Raw genomic sequence first — 25,752 nt, forward strand, 5'->3', positions numbered from 1 at the left:
AAAAAAAAAAAAAAGACGATTCATGGATAAATCAATTTGGTGTCTGAAAAAATTAATACTTGTAAGCTTCTTGTGAGGCTCAGAGTTGGCAGAAAAACTTACAAACAATAATCCGTTAAATGAATAAGAGGAAACAATTCATCCAGCAGGAAGCTTTCCGTGTGTGCGACTTCCAATCAGCATGAATTATTAACTAAGAAAGAGGAAGGCTCTTGATTTGTTGCCTTTTCAATTAGAAATTACATTAAATAAATCTAATTGAAATGTTACAGGGAATTGATTTCATAGCAATAAAGTTGAGTGTTCAAAGGTCTTGTCATTTGGCTGATAGAACGTAGATTCAGAGAATGAGGTCTGTCTTCCTATTTTCACATCACATTAAAACGAGGATGATGGGAATGGCAAAGCGCTGATGATAAAGAGGTGATTTTCAGCAATCAATACATCCACGGACAAGAGAAGAGCTGAAGAACCAGTCACACTTCTAACCTAAGATTAGATTGCATCAAGCAAATGCAGGCGGGTCTACATCATCCCTGTCTATTACACAGCCCTGAACAGATCATTTTACAGTAAGTGTGTGTTCTCAGGGCTCATGCACATGACCGAGTATTTTGCGGTCTGCAAATGGCGGATCCGCAAAACACGGATACCGGACGCATGTATTCCGCATTTTGCGGAACAAAACGGACAGCCCCTAATACAACAGTCCTATTGTGCGTAATGTGGACAGTAATAGGACATGTTCTATTTTTTTGCAGAAAAGTCATGCGGACACGGAATGCACACCGAGTTATTTCAGTTTTTTTGCTGCCCCATTAAAGTGAATTTTAATGGCCATTATACAGAACCAAACCCCACAAAAAATAAATAAATCCGTTCGTGTGCGGGAGCCCCTAACTGAATGACGCCATGCACGTCCAAGTGCCATATGTGCATTTCAATAGCCCATGTCACATAATACCTTGCTGTCATATTAGATATTGTATGTATACCTTAGAATGAACTACCCCACATGTGTCCTTTGTCCCAATACATATAGCATTCTCCTAAGATCCCCGTACCAGCAAATTGTGCACTGGAAAAAAAAATCCTAACATTCAATGGTATCCTGGCTCTGAGTCTGTAAAGAAACGTTACTGGAAATAATTGCTTTCTTTCAGTGATGGTAAGCAGAGATCTTGAAATTAGTGATGCATTAAAACAGAATCATTGCAAGCAGAGCCCTTGTAGCACACGGTGGATTGGTTGCTGGAGTAGGGTTCCCACCCCTTTCAATAGTAGATACAAAGACTCCAGCCGAAATTGTGTAAAGTGCAATTTTCGTTTTATTAGGTACACAATGGTGATTGCTACGGCAAGGTCAGTGACGTTTCGGCACATCCGTGCCTTCATCAGACTAGTGCCGCTTGAGGTACCGACGATAACAAGGTAGGACGCAGTGTGAGGATAAACATGCGGTTGTACCGCAGACAGGAAGAAAGGCGCCATCTTCCTGTCTGCGGTACAACCGCATGTTTATCCTCACACTGCGTCCTACCTTGTTATCGTCGGTACCTCAAGCGGCACTAGTCTGATGAAGGCACGGATGTGCCGAAACGTCACTGACCTTGCCGTAGCAATCACCATTGTGTACCTAATAAAACGAAAATTGCACTTTACACAATTTCGGCTGGAGTCTTTGTATCTACTATTAAAACAGAATCAGTAATGTAACAATGGCGGAGCTTTTCTAGGTCTGAGAGTCTGATGTGCATAATGAGTCGCTAGACGCTGCAGCATTCAACAGCAGCATCAACCACTGGCAAAAATTAACTAGGAAAAAGTAAAAGCCAAGCTTTAGAAAAAGGCATATCAGTCACTCTGGGAGTATAATGTAAAGGTTAATATGAGAAATATTGCAGCAGGCGACTAGTAGGAAAGTGTGGATCTGTCCACAGACAACATGAATGGTGTGCATTGCTTTAGGCAGTATATGGACAACCCCAGCATATCTCTTCAGTAACTAAATGTGAATATAGCAGATGGAATGAAATAAGTAAATGTGCGTTTAAAAACTTGGGAGGGCAATAACAGAACATTGGTTCAATAGAATAAGCTTATTACCATATAAAAGGTACAAGATGGCTTGAGATACTTGACCGGTAAACTTTAGGGTATATGCACACTGAGCGTACTACGCACACATTTCCATGCAAAGTAATACAGTACCAGCTAAGTAGATGAGATTTTCAAAATTTCATCTACATGGCGAGGAAATTATCATGATGGAAACTGAAACCCATGTCAAAATCTGCAAGTCACACAAAGGCATTTTGGTGCTGGTTTGGTTCAGAACTACAGCAAAAACTGCACAAAAATTGACACAGAAAATCTACTACACTGCTGTGTGCATTCATTCATTTACTATGGAGCTGCATATGGCAGTATTTGTGTTAAACCTGCTTACCTGAACAGCTTCCCAGCCCCACTGTCGGTATTTTGGATCATGTGTAAATCTCCACATGTACATATAGGTTTCAATCACTTCAGGTCGTAAAATATAGTATTTCTCATTTTGTCTTGTAGCAATTGCTTCTACACCTCCATCAAACCTGAATGCTTCAGGTCCCAGTTTCATTGCTAACAATACAAAGGAAGCAATAAAAAAAAGTTACTGTGAATTCTATAAGCGATTAAACAGGAAAAATACAATTTAAAATAAACTTTAGGATCAGCATCCAAGGGCTACAAGCAGACTTTTCTCCTACGGAGTATTCAAAACATTACCAAGAAATACAAGAGTTCTAAGCAATTGTCATACTACCATATGGTGGAAGAAAGCTACTAAATTCCATCAAGCAAAAAGAACAAAAAGCAAAACAAAAACTGCTTGAGCAATTTTCATAAGAATTTTATACAAACAACTTCTTGAGTGATTCCCCCCCCCCCCCCCCAAGTAATCCTTGCTTTACAGTCCTCAAGAAGGAAGCACAAATACATTTTAATATTGATGACCTATTGTGAGGATAGGTCATCTATATCAGATTGGTGGGGGTCTGACACCCAGCAACCCCACTGATCTGCTGGTTGAAGAGAAGGCCGCACTCGGTACGAGCACTGCCTTCCCTTCATTGACAGCACAACGGTGAGCAGGTGTAACTACAAGCCGTCCCATTCACTTTTGTGGGACAGCTCGTTCGTATTCAAGTGAATAGGAAGGAGCTGCCCCGTAGAAGTGAATGGCGAAGCTTCTTGTAGTTACACCTGCTCACCTATGCAATGTTGAAAGCGAACAGGTAAACAATGAAGGGAAGGCAGTGCTCGCACCGAGCGCTGCCTTCTCTTCAACCAGATGATTGACGGGGGCGCGAGGTGTCAGATCTCTGCCGTTCTAATATTGATGACCTATCCCACAACCACAACATGTTGCAATAAAAAAAAAAAAAAAAAAAACACAGAAGGACCAAAAAACACTAGCACACAGTGTCAAAATACCACTAAAAACAGTTTTAATATGGCCACCGCAGATTTTTGGTCTAGTGTAAGCTTTTAAACAATAAAGGGTCATACACTGAGTGCTGCCTGGAGTTTTGATACGTTAAGGCATTAAAGAGGTTGTCCAATGTATTTAAAAAAAATATATAAAAATCCTCCCTGGCCAGAAATTCTGAGGAAAAAAAAAAAAGATTGCAGATGTACTGACTTTTACTGTTGTTGCTTCCAGTTTGCCACGCTAAACATCCCCACTGGGCTTTGTTTGTCGGGTGCAGGGATGTGTCACAAACCAGCGGGTGTGAACCTACTGTGCCACGTGTCCTACCTCCTCGAAGGGCGTTGTCTAAGTGAACCCTCAATTCTTCACAGTACCCCTGATGGTGGGGATAGACTTTCCCGAGGGGAACACTAGGTCCCTACCTCTTGAGGAGGATAGGTACACGAGGCAGATGGTCCAGGGAAAGGTACCAGAAGTACAGGCGTAGTCAGGCAGGCGGAGTCGTTACCAGGAGCAACAGTGCAGGACCGAAGGATGAGGTAGAGGCGTAGTCAGACAGGCGGCACAGGTACAGGTCAGGCAATCCGGATCGGCAACAGGAGAGTCAAGGCTAGCAGGCAGGGATCAGACTGGTAGCAGAATCCAATAACACAAATACGAGTCAGGAACACAAGTGTTTATCAGGAGCCTTAGCAGCGCACAAGGACCTTGACGCTGAGGCATCTGGGAAGGGGGATGAGCCACTTATATATGCACAGGAGGGCTAGGATAGGTCAGCGAGGTCACATGACCTAAGCCACTAAGCCCAGGAAGTGACATGCACCTGCCCATAAAGGGAATCTGTCATCTGCTTTTAGCATTTTAAGATTGTCATGTTCAATAAAGTACCTTATTTCCTGCAGTGGTCTTCTTACTTTATTTATTTTTGTCATTTTGATTTAAAAAAAGCTCTTTTTCAGATATGCTAATGAAGCTCCAAGGTGCCCAGAGGGGCGTTTTTTTCCTCTCTGGAGCCCAGTGACGGCCCCCCTGCAGTGCTCAGCCCGCCTTAATTTGAAGCCCAAGAACGCCTTCTGATCCTGAAATAACCTCCCACAGCCCCGGCAAAACTGTTCCGCCCCCTCGCTGCGTCATCATCTACCTTCAAGAAATGCCCCGTTCTTCTTCTTCCTGTCGGCCGCCAGAAATCTCGCGCAGGCGCACTACCGCCTGCACGATCATCAAGCTCCTGAGGGCAACAGCCTCAAAAGTCTCACTGGGCATGCGCCGAGCCCAGTGACGTAATCTGAGCACTGTTGCCTCAGGAGCTTGATGATCGTGCAGGCGGTAGTGTGCCTGCGCGAGATTTCTGGCGGCCGACAGGAAGAAGAAGAACGGGGCATTTCTTGAAGGTAGAAGATGACGTGGCAAGGGGGCGGAACAGTTTTCCGGGGTGTGGGAGGTTATTTCAGGATCAGGAGGTGTTCTTGGGCTTCAAATTAAGGCGGGCTGAGCACTGCAGGGGGGCCGTCACTGGGCTCCAGAGAGGGAAAAAAACGCCCCTCTGGGCACCTTGGAGCTTCATTAGCATATCAGAAAAAGATCTTTTTTTATCAAAATGACAAAACGAAATAAAGTAAGAAGACCACTGCAGGAAATAAGATACTTTATTGAACATGGCAATGTTGAAAGATTAAAATGCTAAAAGCAGATGACAGATTCCCTTTAAGGAAGTGCAGCAGGAACAAACAGCAAGCATGCTGTGGCCAGGGCTGAGAGCAAACTGTGTATCGGATCGAGAGCAAACTGTGTATCGGATCCAGAACAACAGCACCCAGACAGATAGAGCCCAGGACTGCAGCGGTGAAATGGGAAGAACCGGCCGCAGATCACCGCTGAACCACATCGGTAAGCAGGGAAACAGCGGCGCCTAGCAGCCGCTGTTACAGGATGACATCTCTGTATGCTACTTGTGACCACTGCAACAAATCACTAACCTCAACCATCATGCCAAATACTGCTGAGACAAGTGGTGGACTGCAATGGTGTCTGGTGCATTCATCATCACTGCAGCCAAGAAGGTGATGTCAGTGTTATGGTGACAATGGAAGCAGCAGAAGATAAAATGGGTAAGAATACATTGTTATTTTTTTTTTTAAATAAGTAGGACAGCCCCTTTGAGGTACTTTTTGAATATCCAATTCAATGAAATTAGAACAGTCACACTTTACACCCTTACTTAGCAACATTTTAACTGCTGTATGAAATGATTAAAGGGGTTGGCTACTTTCTAGTTCCTGTTGACCTGTGTGTTTGTAAGCTTATTATATGGCACTTACTAATATAGCCTTTGTTAAAATTACCGACCATTTTCTATATTTGATAAGGTATGCCCCATTGTTTGCCACTAGGTCCTGTCCATAAGATGGCTGCTGATGGAGGGTCATGTGATCAATAAAATCACCTTTATGTGATGCCTCCTCCATTCAAATGCAGATGGCAGGTGCAGTGTATTTGTACTGTTGTGAGGTTGGTACAGGTGTAGTGTGTAGGAGGTGATGTTCCTGGTCACATCACCCTCCATCAGCAGCCATCTTATCGACAGGACCTCTGTGTGGACAGCACAAAAGACTTGACAAACAAGGTGGCATGGCTTATTATATAAAGAAAATGGTGCAGAATTTCAACTAAGGCTACATTAATAATTGCCATATAGTGAACTTACTAACAGATTGGTCAAAAGTAGTCAGAAAGTGGCCAACCCCTTTAATTGCTATCAAAGGGAATAACGGATGCAAATGCTTTTAGCTAGCAGATCTCTGTTTGGAGACATTAACCAACTAAATTGTCTCACCGTGCAACAGTACAAAAGTGATGTATATGGATATATACTTGTGTGGTCAGAATTTTATCCTTTTCAAACTTAACCACTTTCCTACTGCCACACGACTTTGTACGTCGCGGCGGAAGGCTCCTATCTGTAACCCGATGTATAAAACCGTGCCGCTGCAGATCGCTGTGACAGAGCTGTCATTAGACAGCTGCGGTGACAGGGAGGTGTGCCGTGGCTAAAACCTGGCAGGGAGCGCATTTTCTTATGTAAAAGCACCACCTGCTGGCTTTAAAATTTCCAAAATTTCCCCAAGATGAATAACATAAAAAAAGTCACTTTGAAGGGGAATGGTTTTAGAAATATTTTGTCTTGAAACCTTTTGTAATAGTTAGAAAAAAAATTGATAAAAGGAAAAATATATATTTTTTTCATAATTTTCACTGTTTTTCCTTAAATATATTTTAAATATTATATCCATCATCTAATGGCACAAAAGAAAGGTCTAATGTGTCCCGAGAAAAATACATGTAAGCTGGCTCAGAAATTGATTAGCTATTTGCAGTTCGATAGACACAACTGAAAAACTGGCCTGGTAAGGAACGGGGATAAACACTGCGGTATTGAAGTGGCTAAAGGGGTTAATACTGGTGACCTATCCTCAGGGTCTGATAGGTGGGGGTCTGACTCACGGCACTGCTAATAGGCTGTTTGAAGAAGCTACAGCACTCTGGTGAGTGTCGCAGTCTCATCCTAGGCCAGCGACACCATGTTAATCAGTCACATGGCCTACATGCAGCTTGGTCCCATTCAAATGAATGGGGAATAGTTACAATATCAGAACACAGAAACTATGCAATGGAGGTGGCTGTGCTTGGTAAGCTGTGAGGACGCTGCAATGCTCACTGTTTTGGCCTCTCAGATTAGTTGTCAGTATATATATTAAAAAAAAAAAAAAAAAAAAAAAAAAAATCTGAAAAAGCCTTTAAAAGTCTGACTTACGTGTTCTATCATAGGATTCATGGCAGGTCCTTGCAATCTCTGCAGCCAGTTCAATATGGTGCCCCGTTTTGTCCCCTGGTGCTCCATCTGCACCTAGGGCAAACATGCCACCGGCAAAACACGTCAAGTGTCCCATTTTATGCTCCAAAAGACCTCCTTTCCATTCGGCAATATATGTTAAGCCATTGCTTGACTTGCGCATTAAATGAGTCTCAATCGCCTTTAAAAGAAATCAAACCAGTAATGAAAGTTAGACTATTTTCTCACAATTATAAATCACAATAAAAACATGAAAAAGTCTACTATATATAATACAAGTTCTACAAAACACCCCACTAATGCCCGACAACTAGCCTATAGTTATGTATAGTATAGATAAGGTTTTAATACTGTGACCACAGACGTCTATGGGGTCCTGCAGTAACCCAAGATGCTGTATACTATGAAGGTACTCTACCTTACAAGAACTGCTTCTAGGGCTGAATTCCCGTAATACAGTGCCTTGTGAAGGTACTCTATAATATGATGCAAAGTACATATGTTTCTGTAGTAAGGATTCATATTACACACAGACTCAGGGAAGAGAAAATCTGTCACACAGCCATCTGTTGCCCTGTACTAGGCACAACAGTTTACATTTTGCTTTAAAGGGGTATTCCAACCAGAAGTATTCATCACCTATTCATTGAATAGTCGATATATACTACATTGTGCTCCAACCACAGGGACCCCCATCGATCAGCAGAATAGAGGCTCTGGTCCCCAGTTCCAAGAGCCGCAAGATTGCTTCTTGGAGGAGTTTGAACGGAGCAGCATGCGAAGACGTGCCCAGCCGTTTCATTCAGTGCCACACAATTTGAGTGAGAGGACCCATGCATTACTGCTGTAACCGTGGTGTTGCGGCTGAGAGGTAGGACACTTGGGTTCCCTGTTCTGGTGAGTGGTGTGGGTCCCAGCGGTTGGACCCAATTGCTGCATGACTTCTGAAATGGCTAGATAGCTTTGCTTTTCCTTCAAGGCTTTGGAACTTTTTTTCTCATTTGTGAGCAAGAACATGGGGTTAATAATCAATGAAAAGAGAACGACATTTGTAATATGCTTTTAACCATCACTACAAATGATGAAACCCATATGGCATAGAGCAAATAAATATGATTGATTAACTACTGAAGGCATTAGTGCCTAATGATTGCATGTTCTTCATCGGCTATAAACACTAATTACTCATATAACAAGTTATTAATTGTGATAAATGTCTTGGTTTTACATTGCTACAGAGGAGAAGCTGGAGCTCGTTCCTCTGGAATGTTTTAACACACCAAACACCATTAATATAATCAGCGAGATTTCCATTACTGCAAGTAATCACGCATTCATATTAGTGTAGCTGCTGCTTTCTACAAAGGACCTTATTAAAATGGAAAATAATCCATCAGTAATTAGCACTTTACTAATCATTCATTGGTACGCCATAGCCCAATATTCTGCCACTAGTCCTGACAAATGAAGCCATCAGAAATATAATATCATCAAACATTTTGATTTTGCATATGAAAAAGGTCCAGATAATACACTAAAACAGATCAGTGGCATTGCCCGAGTCACCGCGGTATTATTAACTGACGCACGTGGACACAGATTTTAGAGCACAGTAATGAAGGGCTGTCAGTTCAGAAAAAACGGAGTGCCAGGAAAGCTGACTGCTTAATGAACGCGTACAGCGTGTGCGGAGAAGATATAAGCACATTACCCCGCAGAATAATTGTAGCAATTCATTCTGTGCGAGGAATCTGTTAACTTGCCAGAAATGATGGTTTGTAAATAGAAAATTAGTCCCTGTAAGACGGACGAACACTTTCTCCACAGCAGAAGTGAATGGCATACCCGCCTGCACTGTATGAAGTCAATCAAACTCAATGTCTTCACCAGTCTCCTTATATTTCCTGCAAATTGTCATTTTATTATTTTTAATGATGCATTAGTCATCAATTATAGTCAGCTCTTCCAGATTCTGCTACTGAACTACCAGGACAGAAAAATGATGGCAGGCACCAGACAAGATGCAACTGGTGCCGTCTAAAGGGGTAAGTTAGAGTCGGCAGGATTTTGCTCGGGTATAATCTGTCATCAGATGTACAGGTGAAATTAGAATATTGTGCAAAGTTCATTTATTTCAGTAATGCAACTTAAAAGGTGAAACTAACATGAGATAGACTCATTACATGTAAAGCGAGATATTTCAAGCCTTTATTTGGTATAATTTGGATGATTATGGCTTACAGCTTATGAAAACCCCAAAGTCACAATCTCAGGTACCCTTTGCTCATGGGTTATGGATTAATTAGCTGACTAGAGTGTGACACTTTGAGCCTAGAATATTGCACCTTTTCACAAAATTCTAATATTAAGCTGCATTAATGTAATTCCTTTTAATTTGCATTACTGAAATAATTGGACTTTTGCATGATATTCTAATTTTTCGAGTTTCACCTATAGATACCAGCAAGATACAGAAAACCAGGTTTTTTATGCTAATTCCAGTCTGGCAATATAGTTCAGGAAATACAGATTTCTCGATGCCCTAATTAGAATAGTGTCTAATGCCTATAACCGCACAACTATGAGAAGACATTTTCTACAGAAACTGGTAATGGCTTGACTATACCAGACTTCCCAAAAATACTATATAGAATCCATCAGTACAGATTACATCCATTATTGAATAATGGAGTAAAAGGTAAAGTAGTAGCTTACCTAGAAGTAAGCACTATGGGAAATCTCTAGTTGGAGACACTTATTTCTTTCAAAAACAGTGCCACCCTAGTCATCCGGTTGTGAGCGGCATTGCAGTTTGCCTCATTCACCACATGGACTGCTCCTGTTCGATCCTGAACAACCCACTTGTACTATCTGCCACATATGTCCAGGGCTAGGAGCTTGTACTTTGCACCCAGTACTACGTGCTCAAAGCTCTGTTTAAAGGATCACAGTTGCCACCTCCCCACAGCAACTGATGGGATGAGTGAAAGCTCCAATACTGGCCTTTAACCCCTTAAGGACCGGGCTCATTTTCACCTTAACCCCTTAAGGACCGGGCTCATTTTCACCTTAAGGACCAGGCCATTTTTTGCAAATCTGACCAGTGTCACTTTAAGTGCTCATAACTTTAAAACGCTTTGACTTATCCAGGCCATTCTGAGATTGTTTTTTCGTCACATATTGTACTTCATGACACTGGTAAAATGAAGTCAAAAAAATTATTTTTTTTGCACAAAAAAATACCTAATTTACCAAAAATTTGAAAAAAATTAGCAAATTTCAAAGTTTCAGTTTCTCTACTTCTGTAATACATAGTAATACCCCAAAAAATTGTGATGACTTTACATTCCCCATATGTCTACTTCATGTTTGAATTGTTTTGGGAATGATATTTTATTTTTTGGGGATGTTATAAGGCTTAGAAGTTTAGAAGCAAATCTTGAAATTTTTCAGAAATTTACAAAAACTCAATTTTTAGCGACCAGTTCAGGTCTGAAGTCACTTTGCGAGGCTTACATAATAGAAACCACCCAAAAATGACCCCATCTAAGAAACTACACCCCTCAAGGTATTCAAAACTGATTTTGCATACATTGTTAACCCTTTAGGTGTTGCACAAGAGTTATTGGCAAATGGGGAGGAAATTTGAGAATTTCATATTTTTGTCAAATTTTTCATTTTAACCCATTTTTTCCACTAACAAAGCAAGGGTTAACAGCCAAACAAGATTGTATCTTTATTGCCCTGACTCTGCCGTTTACAGAAACACCCAATATGTGGCCGTAAACTACTGTACGGCCACACAGCGGGGCGTAGAGTGAAAGGTGCACCATATGGTTTTTGGAAGGCTGATTTTTATGGACTGGTTTTTTGACACCATGTCCCATTTGAAGCCCCCTGATGCACCCCAAGAGGAGAAACTCCCTAAAAGTGACCCCATCTAAGAAACTACACCCCTCAAGGTATTCAAAACTGATTTTACATACGTCGTTAACCCTTTAGGTGTTGCACAAGAGTTATTGGCAAATGGGGATGAAATTTGAGAATTTCATTTTTTTGCCTAATTTTCAATTTTAACCCATTTTTTCCACTAACAAAGCAAGGGTTAACAGCCAAACAAGATTGTATCTTTATTGCCCTGACTCTGCCGTTTACAGAAGCACCCCATATGTGGCCGTAAACTACTGTACGGGCACACAGTAGGGCGTAGAGTGAAAGGTGCGCGGTTTGGTTTTTGGAAGCCAGATTTTGCTGGACTGGTTTTTTGACACCATGTCCCATTTGAAGCCCCCCTGATGCACCCCTAGAGTAGAAACTCCATAAAAGTGACCCCATCTAAGAAACTACACCCCTCAAGCTATTCAAAACTGATTTTACAAACTTTGTTAACCCTTTAGGTGTTGCACAAGATTTAATGGAAAATAGAGACACAATTTCAAAATTTCACATTTTTGGCAGATTTTCCATTTTAATATTTTTTTTCCAGTTACAAAGCAAGGGTTAACAGCCAAACAAAACTCATTATTTATGGCCCTAAATCTGTAGTTTACAGAAACACCCCATATGTGGTCGTAAACCGCTGTACGGGCACACGGCAGGGCGCAGAAGGAAAGGAATTCCATACGGTTTTTGGAAGGCAGGTTTTGCTGGACTGTTTTTTTTGACACCATGTCCCATTTGAAGCCCCCCTGATGCACCCCTAGAGTAGAAACTCCAAAAAAGTGACCCCATTTTAGAAACTACGGGATAGGGTGGCAGTTTTGTTGGTACTAGTTTAGGGTACATATGATTTTTGGTTGCTCTATATTACACTTTTTGTGCAGCAAGGTAACAAGAAATAGCTTTTTTGGCACGTTTTTTTTTTTGTTATTTACAACATTCATCTGACAGGTTAGATCATGTGGTCATTTTATAGAGCAGGTTGTCGCGGACGCGGCGATACCTAATATGTATACATTTTTTTTTATTTATGTAAGTTTTATACAATAACTTCATTTTTAAAACCAAAAAAATGTTTTAGTGTCTCCATATTCTAAGAGCCATAGTTTTTTCAGTTTTTGGGCGATTATCTTGAGTAGGGTCTCATTTTTTGCGGGATGAGATGACGGTTTGATTGGCACTATTTTGGGGTGCATATGATTTTTTGATCGCTTGCTATTACACTTTTTGTGACGTAAGATGGCAAAAAATGGCTTTTTTTACACTGTTTTTATTTTTATTTTTTTACGGTGGTCATCTGAGGGGTTAGGTCATGTGATATTTTTATAGAGCCGGTCGATACGGACGCGGCGATACCTAATATGTATACTTTTTTTTTATTTATGTAAGTTTTACAGAATGAGTTCATTTTTGAAAAAAAAAAAATCATGTTTTAGTGTCTCCATAGTCTAAGAGCCATAGTTTTTTCAGCTTTTGGGCGATTATCTTGAGTAGGGTCTCATTTTTTGCGGGATGAGATGACGGTTTGATTGGTACTATTTTGGCGTACATGCGACTTTTTTGATCACTTTTATTACCTTTTTTGGGAAGTAAGGTGGGCAAAATTTCAATTTTCTCATAGTTTTTATTTTTTTATTTTTATGGCGTTCACCGTGCGGGGAAAGTAACATGACCATTTTATAGATCAGGTCGTTACGGACGCGGCGATACCTAATATGTGTAGTTTATTTTATTTTTTTAATTTTTTTTCAGTGATAAATGTTTTTTTTTTTTATCTTAACTTTTTTCACTTTTTTTTACATTTTTGTGACCCAGACCCACTTGGTTCTTGAAGATCCAGTGGGTCTGGTGTCTGTATAATACAGTACAGAACAATATATATTGTTCTGTACTGTATTTTACTTACACTGAACAGATCTGTGCTTTTAGCACAGATCTGTTCAGCACCATGGACAGCAGGACGCCTGAGCAGGCGTCCTGTTGCCATGGGAACCCTCCCCGTCTGCTCAGAACTTCGCAGACGGGGAAGGGTAAGGACGGGGCTGAGGGGGGCTCTCTGGGGGCTCTCTCCCTCTCCATCGGGGGGCTGCAAAGCCACAGCAGCCCCCCGATGGAGAGGGAGGGAGCTCCCTGACCAATGACAGTTAACTTTTTCCATACAGCGGTCCGTACGGACCGCGGTATGGAAAGGGTTAAACGGCTGACATCTTCACAGATGTCAGCCGTTTATACCAGGGTGCCAGCAATGTGCTGGCACCCTGGTATACCCACTAGAAGCCAACGATCGTTCATGGGGAGGCGGGCGGGGGATCGCGATCCCGCCTGCCGCACCGCCCGCCTCCCGCAACGCCCCCACCGCCTGCGACACCCCCCCCCGCACCACCCTCCGGCATAAAATCGTGCAGGGGTGCAGGGGGGGGTGAAAAATAATGATTTTAGCCACTCTAAAGTTTCTGATCCCCGCGGTCAGGGACCGCGGGCATCAGAAACTGCAAAAAGCGCAGCAAACCGCAGGTCTGAATTGACCTGCGGTTTGCTGCGATCGCCGATACGGGGGGGTCAAATGACCCCCCCCTGCGTTGTTACGGGATGCCGGCTGAATGATTTCAGCCGGCGTCCCGTTCCGATTAACCCCTGCGGCGCCGGAATTCCGAATTTAAGTCAGGACGTACCTGTACGCCCTTGGTCCTTAAGGACTCGGGAAATAGGGCGTACCGGTACGCCCTGCGTCCTTAAGGGGTTAAGGACCAGGCCATTTTTTGGAAATCTGACCAGTGTCACTTTAAGTGCTAATAACTTTAAAACGCTTTGACTTATCCAGGCCATTCTGAGATTGTTTTTTCGTCACATATTGTACTTCATGACACTGGTAAAATGAAGTCAAAAAAATTATTTTTTTTGCACAAAAAAATACCTAATTTACCAAAAATTTGGAAAAATTTGCAAATTTCAAAGTTTCAGTTTCTCTACTTCTGTAATACATAGTAATACCCCAAAAAATTGTGATGACTTTACATTCCCCATATGTCTACTTCATGCTTGAATTGTTTTGGGAATGATATTTTATTTTTTGGGGATGTTATAAGGCTTAGAAGTTTAGAAGCAAATCTTGAAATTTTTCCGAAATTTACAAAAACTCAATTTTTAGGGACCAGTTCAGGTTTGAAGTCACTTTGCGAGGCTTACATAATAGAAACCACCCAAAAATGACCCCATCTAAGAAACTACACCCCTCAAGGTATTCAAAACTGATTTTGCATACATTGTTAACCCTTTAGGTGTTGCACAAGAGTTATTGGCAAATGGGGAGGAAATTTGAGAATTTGATTTTTTTGTCTAATTTTTCATTTTAACCCATTTTTTCCACTAACAAAGCAAGGGTTAACAGCCAAACAAGACTATCTTTATTGCCCTGACTCTGCCGTTTACAGAAACACCCAATATGTGGCCGTAAACTACTGTACGGCCACACAGCGGGGCGTAGAGTGAAAGGTGCGCCGTTTGGTTTTTGGAAGGCTGATTTTTATGGACTGGTTTATTTACACCATGTCCCATTTGAAGCCCCCTGATGCACCCCTAGAGGAGAAACTCCCTAAAAGTGACCCCATCTAAGAAACTACACCCCTCAAGGTATTCAAAACTGATTTTACATACGTCGTTAACACTTTAGGTGTTGCACAAGAGTTATTGGCAAATGGAGATGAAATTTGAGAATTTCATTTTTTTGCCTAATTTTCAATTTTAACCCATTTTTTTCACTAACAAAGCAAGGGTTAACAGCCAAACAAAACTGTATCTTTATTGCCCTGACTCTGCTGTTCACAGAAACACCCCATATGTGGCTGTAAACTACTGTACGGCCACACAGCGGGGCGTAGAGTGAAAGGTGCGCCGACTGTTTTTTTGACACCATGTCCCATTTGAAGCCCCCCTGATGCACCCCTAGAGTAGAAACTCCATAAAAGTGACCCCATCTAAGAAACTACACCCCTCAAGGTATTCAAAACTGATTTTACAAACTTTGTTAACCCTTTAGGTGTTGCACAAGATTTAATGGAAAATAGAGACACAATTTCAAAATTTCACATTTTTGGCAGATTTTCCATTTTAACCCCTTAAGGACACAGCCTTTTTACACCTTAGGACCAGGCCATTTTTTGAAAATCTGACCAGAGTCCCTTTAAGTGCTGATAACTTTAAAACGGTTTGACTTATCCAGGCCGTTCTGAGATTGTTTTTTCGTCACATATTGTACTTCATGACACTGGTAAAATGGAGTAAAAAAAAAAAATTTTTTTGCACCAAAAAATACCTAATTTAACAAAAATTTGAAAAAAATTAGCAAATTTCAAAGTTTCAGTTTCTCTACTTCTGTAATACATAGTAATACCCCCAAAAATTGTGATGACTTTACATTCCCCATATGTCTACTTCATGTTTGAATTGTTTTGGGAATGATATTTTATTTTTTGGGGATGTTATAAGGCTTAGAAGCTTAGAAGCAAATCTTGAAATTTTTCCGAAATTTACAAAAACTCAATTTCTAGGGACCAGTTCAGGTCTCAAGTCACTTTGCGAGGCTTACATTATAGAAACCACCCAAAAATGACCCCATCTAAGAAACTACACCCCTCAAGGTATTCAAAACTGATTTTGCATACGTTGTTAACCCTTTAGGTGTTGCACAAGAGTTATTGGCAAATAGGGAGGAAATTTGAGAATTTCATTTTTTTGTCTAATTTTTTATTTTAACCCATTTTTTCCACTAACAAACCAAGGGTTAACAGCCAAACAAGACTGTATCTTTATTGCCCTGACTCTGCCATTTACAGAAACACCCAATATGTGGCCGTAAACTACTGTACGGCCACACAGCGGGGCGTAGAGTGAAAGGTGCGCCGTTTGGTTTTTGGAAGGCTGATTTTTATGGACTGGTTTATTTACACCATGTCCCATTTGAAGCCCCCTGATGCACCCCTAGAGGAGAAACGCCCTAAAAGTGACCCCATCTAAGAAACTACACCCCTCAAGGTATTCAAAACTGATTTTACATACGTCGTTAACCCTTTAGGTGTTGCACAAGAGTTATTGGCAAATGGCGATGAAATTTGAGAATTTCATTTTTTTGCCTAATTTTCCATTTTAACCCATTTTTTCCACTAACAAAGCAAGGGTTAACAGCCAAACAAGACTGTATCTTTATTGCCCTGACTCTGCTGTTTACAGAAACACCCCATATGTGGCCGTAAACTACTGTACGGGCACACAGTGGGGCGTAGAGTGAAAGGTGCGCCGTTTGGTTTTTGGAGGGCTGATTTTGCTGGACTGTTTTTTTGGCACCATGTCCCATTTGAAGCCCCCCTGATGCACCCCTAGATTATAAACTCCATAAAAGTGACCCCATCTAAGAAACTACACCCCTCAAGGTATTCAAAACTGCTTTTACAAACTTTGTTAACCCTTTAGGTGTTGCACAAGATTTAATGGAAAATAGAGATACAATTTCAAAATTTCACTTTTTTGGCAGATTTTCCATTTTAATATTTTTTTTCCAGTTACAAAGCAAGGGTTAACAGCCAAACAAAACTCATTATTTATGGCCCTAATTCTGTAGTTTACAGAAACACTCCATATGTGGTCGTAAACAGCTGTACGGGCACATGGCAGGGCGCAGAAGGAAAGGAACACCATATGGTTTTTGGAAGGCATATTTTGCTGGACTGGTTTTTTTGACACCATGTCCCATTTGAAGCCCCCCTGATGCACCCCTAGAGTAGAAACTCCAAAAAAGTGACCCCATTTTAGAAACTACGGGATAGGGTGGCAGTTTTGTTGGTACTAGTTTAGGGTACATATGATTTTTGGTTGCTCTATATTACACTTTTTGTGCGGCAAGGTAACAAGAAATAGCTTTTTTGGCACCGTTTTTTTTTTGTTATTTACAACATTCATCTGACAGGTTAGATCATGTGGTAATTTTATAGAGCAGGTTGTCACGGACGCGGAGATACCTAATATGTATACAATTTTTTTTATTTATGTAAGTTTTACACAATGATTTCATTTTTAAAACCAAAAAAATGTTTTAGTGTCTCCATAGTCTAAGAGCCATAGTTTTTTCAGTTTTTGGGCGATTATCTTAAGTAGGGTCTCATTTTTTGCGGGATGAGATGACGGTTTGATTGGCATCTATTTTGGGGTGCATATGACTTTTTGATTGCTTGCTATTACACTTTTTGTAACGTAAGATGACAAAAAATGGCTTTTTTTACACCGTTTTTATTTTTATTTTTTTACGGTGGTCATCTGAGGGGTTAGATCATGTGATATTTTTATAGAGCCGGGCGATACGGACGCGGCGATACCTAATATGTATACTTTTTTTTTATTTATGTAAGTTTTACACAATGATTTCATTTTTGAAACAAAAAAAATCATGTTTTAGTGTTTCCATAGTCTAAGAGCCATAGTTTTTTCAGTTTTTGGGCGATTATCTTGGGTAGGGTATGATTTTTGCGGGATGAGATGACGGTTTGATTGTTACAATTTTGGCGTACATGCGACTTTTTTGATCACTTTTATTACCTTTTTTGGGAAGTAAGGTGGGCAAAATTTCAATTTCATCATAGTTTTTTATTTTTTATTTTTATGGTGTTCACCGTTCGGGTAAAGTAACATGACCGTTATATAGATCAGGTCGTTACGGACGCGGCGATACCAAACATGTGTAGGGAATTTTATTTTTTTCATTTTTTATCAGTGATAAATGTGTTTTTTGATTTTTACTTTTTTTTCACTTTTATTCACTTTTTTTTGACCCAGACCCACTGGATCTTCAAGAACCAAGTGGGTCTGATGTCTGAATAATACAGTACAGTACAATATATATTGTTCTGTACTGTATTTTACTTACACTGAACAGATCTATGCCATTCAGCACAGATCTGTTCAGCACCATGGACAGCAGGACGCCTGAGAGGCGTCCTGTTGCCATGGGAACCTTCCCCGTCTGCTCAGTACTGCTCAGAACTTCGCAGACGGGGAAGGGTAAGGAGGGGATCTCTCGGGGGGCTCTCTGGGGGCTCTCTCCCTCCCCATCGGGGGGCTGCAAAGGCACAGCAGCCCCCCGATGGGAGAGGGAGGGAGCTCCCTGCGCTGTTAACCTTTTCCATACAGCGGTCCGTACGGACCGCTGTATGGAAAGGGTTAAACGGCTGACATCGCATCGCAGATGTCAGCCGTTTATACCAGGGTGCCAGCAATGTGCTGGCACCCTGGTATCCCCACTAGACACCAACGATTATACAAGGGGAGGCGGGCGGGGGATCGCGATCCCGCCTGCCGCATCGCCCGCCTCCCGCACCGCCCGCAACCCTCCCCCTGCACCTCCCGCCACCATAAAAATCATTCGGGGGTGCAGGGGGGGGTAAATAAAACTTTTTTTTTGGCATATAAAGTTTCTGATCCCTGCGGTCAGGGACTGCGGGGACCAGAAACTTCAGAAATCGCAGCAAACCGCAGGTCTGAATTGACCTGTGGTTTGCCGCGATCGCCGACATGGGGGGGTCACGGGACCCCCCCGCGCATTTAGCCTAGGTGCCTGCTCAATGATTTGAGCAGGCACCGGGTTCCGATCACTGCCAGCCGCACGGCAGTGATCGAAAATACACAGGGCGTACATGTACGCCCTGTGTCCTTAAGTACCAGGGCACAAGGGCATACCTGTACGCCCTATGTCCTTAAGAGGTTAATATTTTTTTTCCAGTTACAAAGCAATGGTTAACAGCCAAACAAAACTCATTATTTATGGCCCTGATTCTGTAGTTTACAGAAACACCCCATATGTGGTCGTAAACCGCTGTACGGGCACACGGCAGGGCGCAGAAGGAAAGGAATGCCATACGGTTTTTGGAAGGCAGGTTTTGCTGGACTGTTTTTTTGACACCATGTCCCATTTGAAGCCCCCCTGATGCACCCCTAGAGTAGAAACTCCAGAAAAGTGACCCCATTTTAGAAACTACGGGATAGGGTGGCAGTATTGTTGGTACTAGTTTAGGGTACATATAATTTTTGGTTGCTCTATATTACACTTTTTGTGCGGCAAGGTAACAAGAATTAGCTTTTTTGGCACCGTTTTTTTTTTTGTTATTTACAACATTCATCTGACAGGTTAGATCATGTGGTAATTTCATAGAGCAGGTTGTCACGGACGCGGCGATACCTAATATGTATTACATTTTTTTAATTTATGTAAGTTTTACCCAATGATTTCATTTTTAAAACAAAAAAAAGTTTTAGTGTCTCCATAGTCTAAGAGTCATAGTTTTTTCAGTTTTTGGGCGATTATCTTAAGTAGGGTCTCATTTTTTGCGGGAGGAGATGACGGTTTGATTGGCACTATTTTGGGGTGCATATGACTTTGATCGCTTGCTATTACACTTTTTGTGATGTAAGATGACAAAAAATTGCTTTTTTTACACAGTTTTTTTTTTATTTTTTTTTACGGTGGTCACCTGAGAGGTTAGGTCATGTGATATTTTTATAGAGTCGGTCGATACGGACGCGGCAATACCTAATATGTATACTTTTTTTTTATTTATGTAAGTTTTACACAATGATTTCATTTTTGAAACAAAAAAAATTATGTTTTAGTGTCTCCATAGTCTAAGAGCCATAGTTTTTTCAGTTTTTGGGTGATTATCTTAAGTAGGGTCTCATTTTTTGCGGGATGAGATGACGGTTTGATTGCTACAATTTTGGCGTACATGCGACTTTTTTGATCACTTTTATTACCTTTTTTTAGGAAGTAAGGTGAGCAAAATTTCAATTTCATCATAGTTTATTATTTTTTATTTTTATGGCGTTCACCGTTCGGGTAAAGTAACATGACCGTTTTATAGATCAGGTCGTTACGGACGCGGCGATACCAAACATGTGTAGGGAATGTTATTTTTTTAATTTTTAATCAGTGATAAATGTGTTTTTTGATTTTTACTTTTTTTTCACTTTTTTTTTTACCCAGATCCACTTGGTTCTTGAAGATCCAGTGGGTCTGATGTCTGTATAATACAGTACAGTACAATATATATTGTTCTGTACTGTATTTTACTTACACTGAACAGATCTATGCTTTCAGCACAGATCTGTTCAGCACCATGGACAGCAGGACGCCTGAGAGGCGTCCTGTTGCCATGGGAACCTTCCCCGTCTGCTCAGAACTGCGCAGACGGGGAAGGGTAAGGATGGGATCTGGCGGGGGGCTGTCTGGGAGCTCTCTCCCTCTCAATCGGGGGGCTGCAAAGGCACAGCAGCCCCCCGATCGGAGAGGGAGGGAGCTCCCTCTTACTGTTAACTTTTTCCATACAGCGGTCCGTACGGACCGCTGTATGGAAAGGGTTAAACGGCTGACATCGCATCACCGATGTCAGCCGTTTATACCAGGGTGCCAGCAATGTGCTGGCACCCTGGTATACCCACTCTACACCAACGATTATTCAATGGGAGGCGGGCGGGGGATCGCGATCCCGCCTGCCGCACCGCCCGCCTCCCGCAACACCCCCCCTGCACCTCCCACCGGGCTAAAATCATTCAGAGGTGCAGGGGGGGGTGATAAAAATATATTTTCGGCACACTAAAGTTTCTGATCGCCGCGGTCAGGGAACGCAGCGATCAGAAACAGCAGAAAGCGCAACAAACCGCAGGTCTGAATTGACCTGCGGTTTGTTGCGATCGCGGACATGGGGGGGTCACGGGACCCCCCCGCGCATTTAGCCGAGGTGCCTGCTCAATGATTTGAGCAGGCACCTTGTTCCGATCACAGCCGGCCGGGCGGCAGTGATCGGAACAACACATGACGTACCGGTACGTCATGTGTCCTTAAGGACTCGGGAAACATGCCGTACCCATACGTCATGTGTCCTTAAGGGGTTAAAGGTTACAGACACTTTTGTTTTAAATTATTGCATTATACTTATTTGGGGCTAAAATAATTTTTCCAATAGGTCTTTAATAAAAAGAAAATTCCAGTTTCTGTTCCAGTGCTTCTCCTTCTCAGTGAATCTGTCAGAGTCCTGCTGTCGGCTTGATCTGTAGCCCCCACCTCTAGTTTCATAGAGGTGGTCATAAACACTCACTTAAAGAGGACCTTTCACCTGTATAAACGATGTTAACTGAGTATGCTGCCATATAGAGCGGCGCCCGGGGATCTCACTGCACTTACTATTATCCCCGGGCGCCGCTCCGTTCTCCCGTTATAGGCTCCGGTACCTTTGCTTCTTAAGTTATAGTAGGCGGGTCTTCTCTTGTCCTGTGGGCGTCTCCCCCTCCTAGGCTGTAGCGCTGGCCAATTGCAGCGCACAGCTCACAGTCTGGGAGGTTTTTTTCTCCCAGGCTGTGAGCTGTGCACTGCGATTGGCCAGCGCTGCAGCCTAGGAGAAGGAGACGCCCACAGGACAAGAGAGGACCCGCCTACTATAACTTAAGAAGCAAAGGTACCGGAGCCTATAACGGGAGAACGGAGCGGCGCCCGGGGATAATAGTAAGTGCAGTGAGATCCCCGGGCGCCGCTCTATATGGCAGCATACTCAGTTAACATCGTTTATACAGGTGAAAGGTCCTCTTTAAAGAAGAACTCTTGCAAAAAAAAATTATTTTCTGACCTGTTATAAAAGGTACATGATGTAATCTTTAGTGAATGTAATCTTCTCACCAGTGTCTGTATTTGTGAGTTATAACCTCCATTCTGCTTCTCAGCTGTGTCCTGTGACCAACACTCTGACCCTTCAAATAACACAGCATCTTATGTGTGGACAGGAAGTCAGTTTCTCTATGTATTCCTATGGGAGCCTCACTCTCAGTCTCATAGGAATGAATAGAGAAGTTACTGACTTTCTGTCCTGTGTCAGTTGGAGATCAGAGAGTTGGTCACAGGACATTACTTTCTAGCGGGTCACAGAATAAAAATTTTGCTTGGAGTTCTACTTTAAGATAAATTCTTGCTAAACAATGAAAAACAAATACAAGCGCTCTGTAGTGTATGATGTAGGTGAATAAGGAGAGAGGGGGAACTGGATGTCCCTGAGGAAGGTGGTGGGGTTGCCACCAAAACAAGCCACATGACTGTGCTTATATTTTACTTTTATTTTAATAAATAGTCACTAGCAGCACCAAGTCTCTGAGGATACATTCTTATCAGTTTGATAAGAATTTAGCTTAAAGAGAACCTGTCACCACAAAATGCAGTGTAATGTGCTGGAGAAGCTGAGCAGACTGATATATAGTTTTTTGGGAAATCTCTCAGCTCTTTCTAAGCTATGTTGTACACGGGGGAGGTGTTTATCAGTGATGGCATTCTATATATACAGAATTGGCCATCAGTCAATCATTAATAAGATGGTCCCTGAGTACAAAAGAGCTTAGAAAGAGCAGAGATTTAAATATATAAATTACATGTTTTGCTGAATCTCCTCCTGCTCTATAACATGCTGCCTACACTGCATTTTGTGGTCATAGGGGCTGAGCTGTGCCTAGGCCATGTGACTGATGATAGTGACCTCACTAGCCTAGGGTAAACAGCGAGAAGGCCGTGGCGCTGACTGGAGAGCCAGGCCTTCTCTAACAGCTGATCAGCAAGAGTCCTGGTTCTTGGATAGCCACAGATCAGATGCTGATGACCTATCCAGAGTATAGGTCATCAGTTACAAAGAGTCAGTTAACCCCTTTAAGAGCTACAGACTGAGCTGTTAGAGCAGCTCGCTGATGGATTCACCGAGAAGGACTGAAACTGAAATCTGCAGAGAATGAAAGCAGCACTCCCACAATTTTTTTTATTCTCTGACCTGTTAGAAAGGTACATGATGTAATCTGTAGCGAATGTAATCTTTTCATCAGTGTCTGTATTTGTGAGTTATCCCCTTCCTTCTAATTCTTAGCTGTGTCATGTGACCAACTCTCTGATCTCCAACTGACACAGGACAGGAAGTCCGTTACATCTCTATTCATTCCTGTGAGACTGACATTGAGGCTCCCATAGGAATATAGAGAGAAACTGACTTCCTGTCCACACATAAGATGCTGTGTTATTTTGAAAGGCTGATTGTTGGTCACAGGACACAGCTGAGGATCAGAAGGGAGGTTATAGCTCACAAATACAGACACTAGTGAGAAGATTACATTCACTAAAGATTACATCATGTACATGTCAGAGAATACAATTTTCTTCATGAGTTCTTCTTTAAATCATTCAAGAAATAAAGCATAACAAAATACATATTTTATATATCCCTATAATCATTAAAGGGGATTTTCAAAACTCAAAAGGGGTTGTCCGGGATCAAACTCATTTTTTTGAAAGTAGCTTACTCACCATTAGTAGCCAAATTTATGTTCCCAAGATGTTTTTAGGTAGCTTTTACACTGCTGCATGGTTTCTACAGTCCCCAACAGACTGTTTACATATCTGTTTATGTATGCCATCACTTCCTGCTGCAAAGCATTGTGCGTCCCACTGCAGCTCAGCAGCAGGCGGTTTCTACAGTGTAAGATCACCTCCCTGCATCCGCCCCCCTCATACATATTCAGCCTCCTGCACGTTATTCACTCCTCCATAGATCTTCCCCCTCATACATATTCAGCCTCCTGCACATTATTCACTCCTCCATAGATCTGCCCCCCTCTTACATATTCAGCCTCCTGCACATTATTCACTCCATAGATCCGCCCCCTCTTACATATTCAGCCTCCTGCACATTATTTACTTCTCCATAGATCCGCCCCCTCTTACATATTCAGCCTCCTGCACATTATTCACTCCTCCATAGATCCGCCCCCTCTTACATATTCAGCCTCCTGCACATTATTCACTCCTCCATAGATGCGCCCCCTCTTACATATTCAGCCTCCTGCACATTATTCACTCCTCCATAGATCCGCCCCCCTCTTACATATTCAGCCTCCTGCACATTATTCACTCCATAGATGCGCCCCCTCTTACATATTCAGCCTCCTGCACATTATTCACTCCTCCATAGATGCCCCCCCTCTTACATATTCAGCCTCCTGCACATTATTCACTCCTCCATAGATGCCCCCCCTCTTACATATTCAGCCTCCTGCACATTATTCACTTCTCCATAGATCCGCCCCCTCTTACATATTCAGCCTCCTGCACATTATTTACTTCTCCATAGATCCGCCCCCTCTTACATATTCAGCCTCCTGCACATTATTTACTTCTCCATAGATCCGCCCCCTCTTACATATTCAGCCTCCTGCACATTATTCACTTCTCCATAGATCCGCCCCCCTCTTACATATTCAGCCTCCTGCACATTATTCACTCCTCCATAGATCTGCCCCCTCATACATATTCAGCCTCCTGCACATTATTCACTCCTCCATAGATCCGCCCCCCTCTTACATATTCAGCCTCCTGCACGTTATTCACTCCTCCATAGATCCGCCCCCCTCTTACATATTCAGCCTCCTGCACATTATTCACTCCTCCATAGATCCGCCCCCTCTTACATATTCAGCCTCCTGCACATTATTCACTCCTCCATAGATCCGCCCCCCTCTTACATATTCAGCCTCCTGCACATTATTCACTCCTCCATAGATCCGGCCCCCTCATACATATTCAGCCTCCTGCACATTATTCACTCCTCCATAGATCCGCCCCCCTCTTACATATTCAGCCTCCTGCACATTATTCACTCCTCCATAGATCCGCCCCCCTCTTACATATTCAGCCTCCTGCACATTATTCACTCCTCCATAGATCCGCCCCCTCTTACATATTCAGCCTCCTGCACATTATTCACTCCATAGATCCGCCCTCCTCTTACATATTCAGCCTCCTGCACATTATTCACTCCTCCATAGATCCGCCCCCCTCTTACATATTCAGCCTCCTGCACATTATTCACTCCTCCATAGATCTGCCCCCTCTTACATATTCAGCCTCCTGCACATTATTCACTCCTCCATAGATCCGCCCCCCTCTTACATATTCAGCCTCCTGCATATTATTCACTCCTCCATAGATCTGCCCCCTCATACATATTCAGCCTCCTGCACATTATTTACTCCTCCATAGATCCGCCCCCTCTTACATATTCAGCCTCCTGCACATTATTCACTCCTCCATAGATCTGCCCCCTCTTACATATTCAGCCTCCTGCACATTATTCACTCCTCCATAGATCCGCCCCCCTCTTACATATTCAGCCTCCTGCATATTATTCACTCCTCCATAGATCTGCCCCCTCATACATATTCAGCCTCCTGCACATTATTTACTCCTCCATAGATCCGCCCCCTCTTACATATTCAGCCTCCTGCACATTATTCACTCCTCCATAGATCCGCCCCCCTCTTACATATTCCTCCCCCATAAACTCCTCCTTGCACATGCCATGTGCTCAGTGCTTGCAGAGCAGAGAGGCAGATAGTGAATCCACATCCAGAATGGTACATCATTTATACTGCA

General features: G+C 42.4%; 1 protein-coding gene across 1 annotated transcript in view; it reads right to left on the minus strand.

Annotated features, from left to right (window-relative positions):
• MAN1A1 (mannosidase alpha class 1A member 1) overlaps positions 1–25,752 on the minus strand; it is a 244,482-nt gene that overhangs the window by 12,146 nt on the left and 206,584 nt on the right. Inside the window, exons 9-10 of the mRNA XM_040428933.1 lie at positions 7,287–7,506; positions 2,450–2,622 (exon numbers count right to left, since the gene is read on the minus strand). Coding sequence (XP_040284867.1) covers positions 2,450–2,622; positions 7,287–7,506 — 393 coding nt within the window. The remainder of the gene's footprint in view (positions 1–2,449; positions 2,623–7,286; positions 7,507–25,752) is intronic.

Source organism: Bufo bufo, chromosome 4 (assembly GCF_905171765.1).
Source record: "Bufo bufo chromosome 4, aBufBuf1.1, whole genome shotgun sequence".
In the NCBI taxonomy this organism is placed as follows: Eukaryota; Metazoa; Chordata; class Amphibia; order Anura; family Bufonidae; genus Bufo; species Bufo bufo.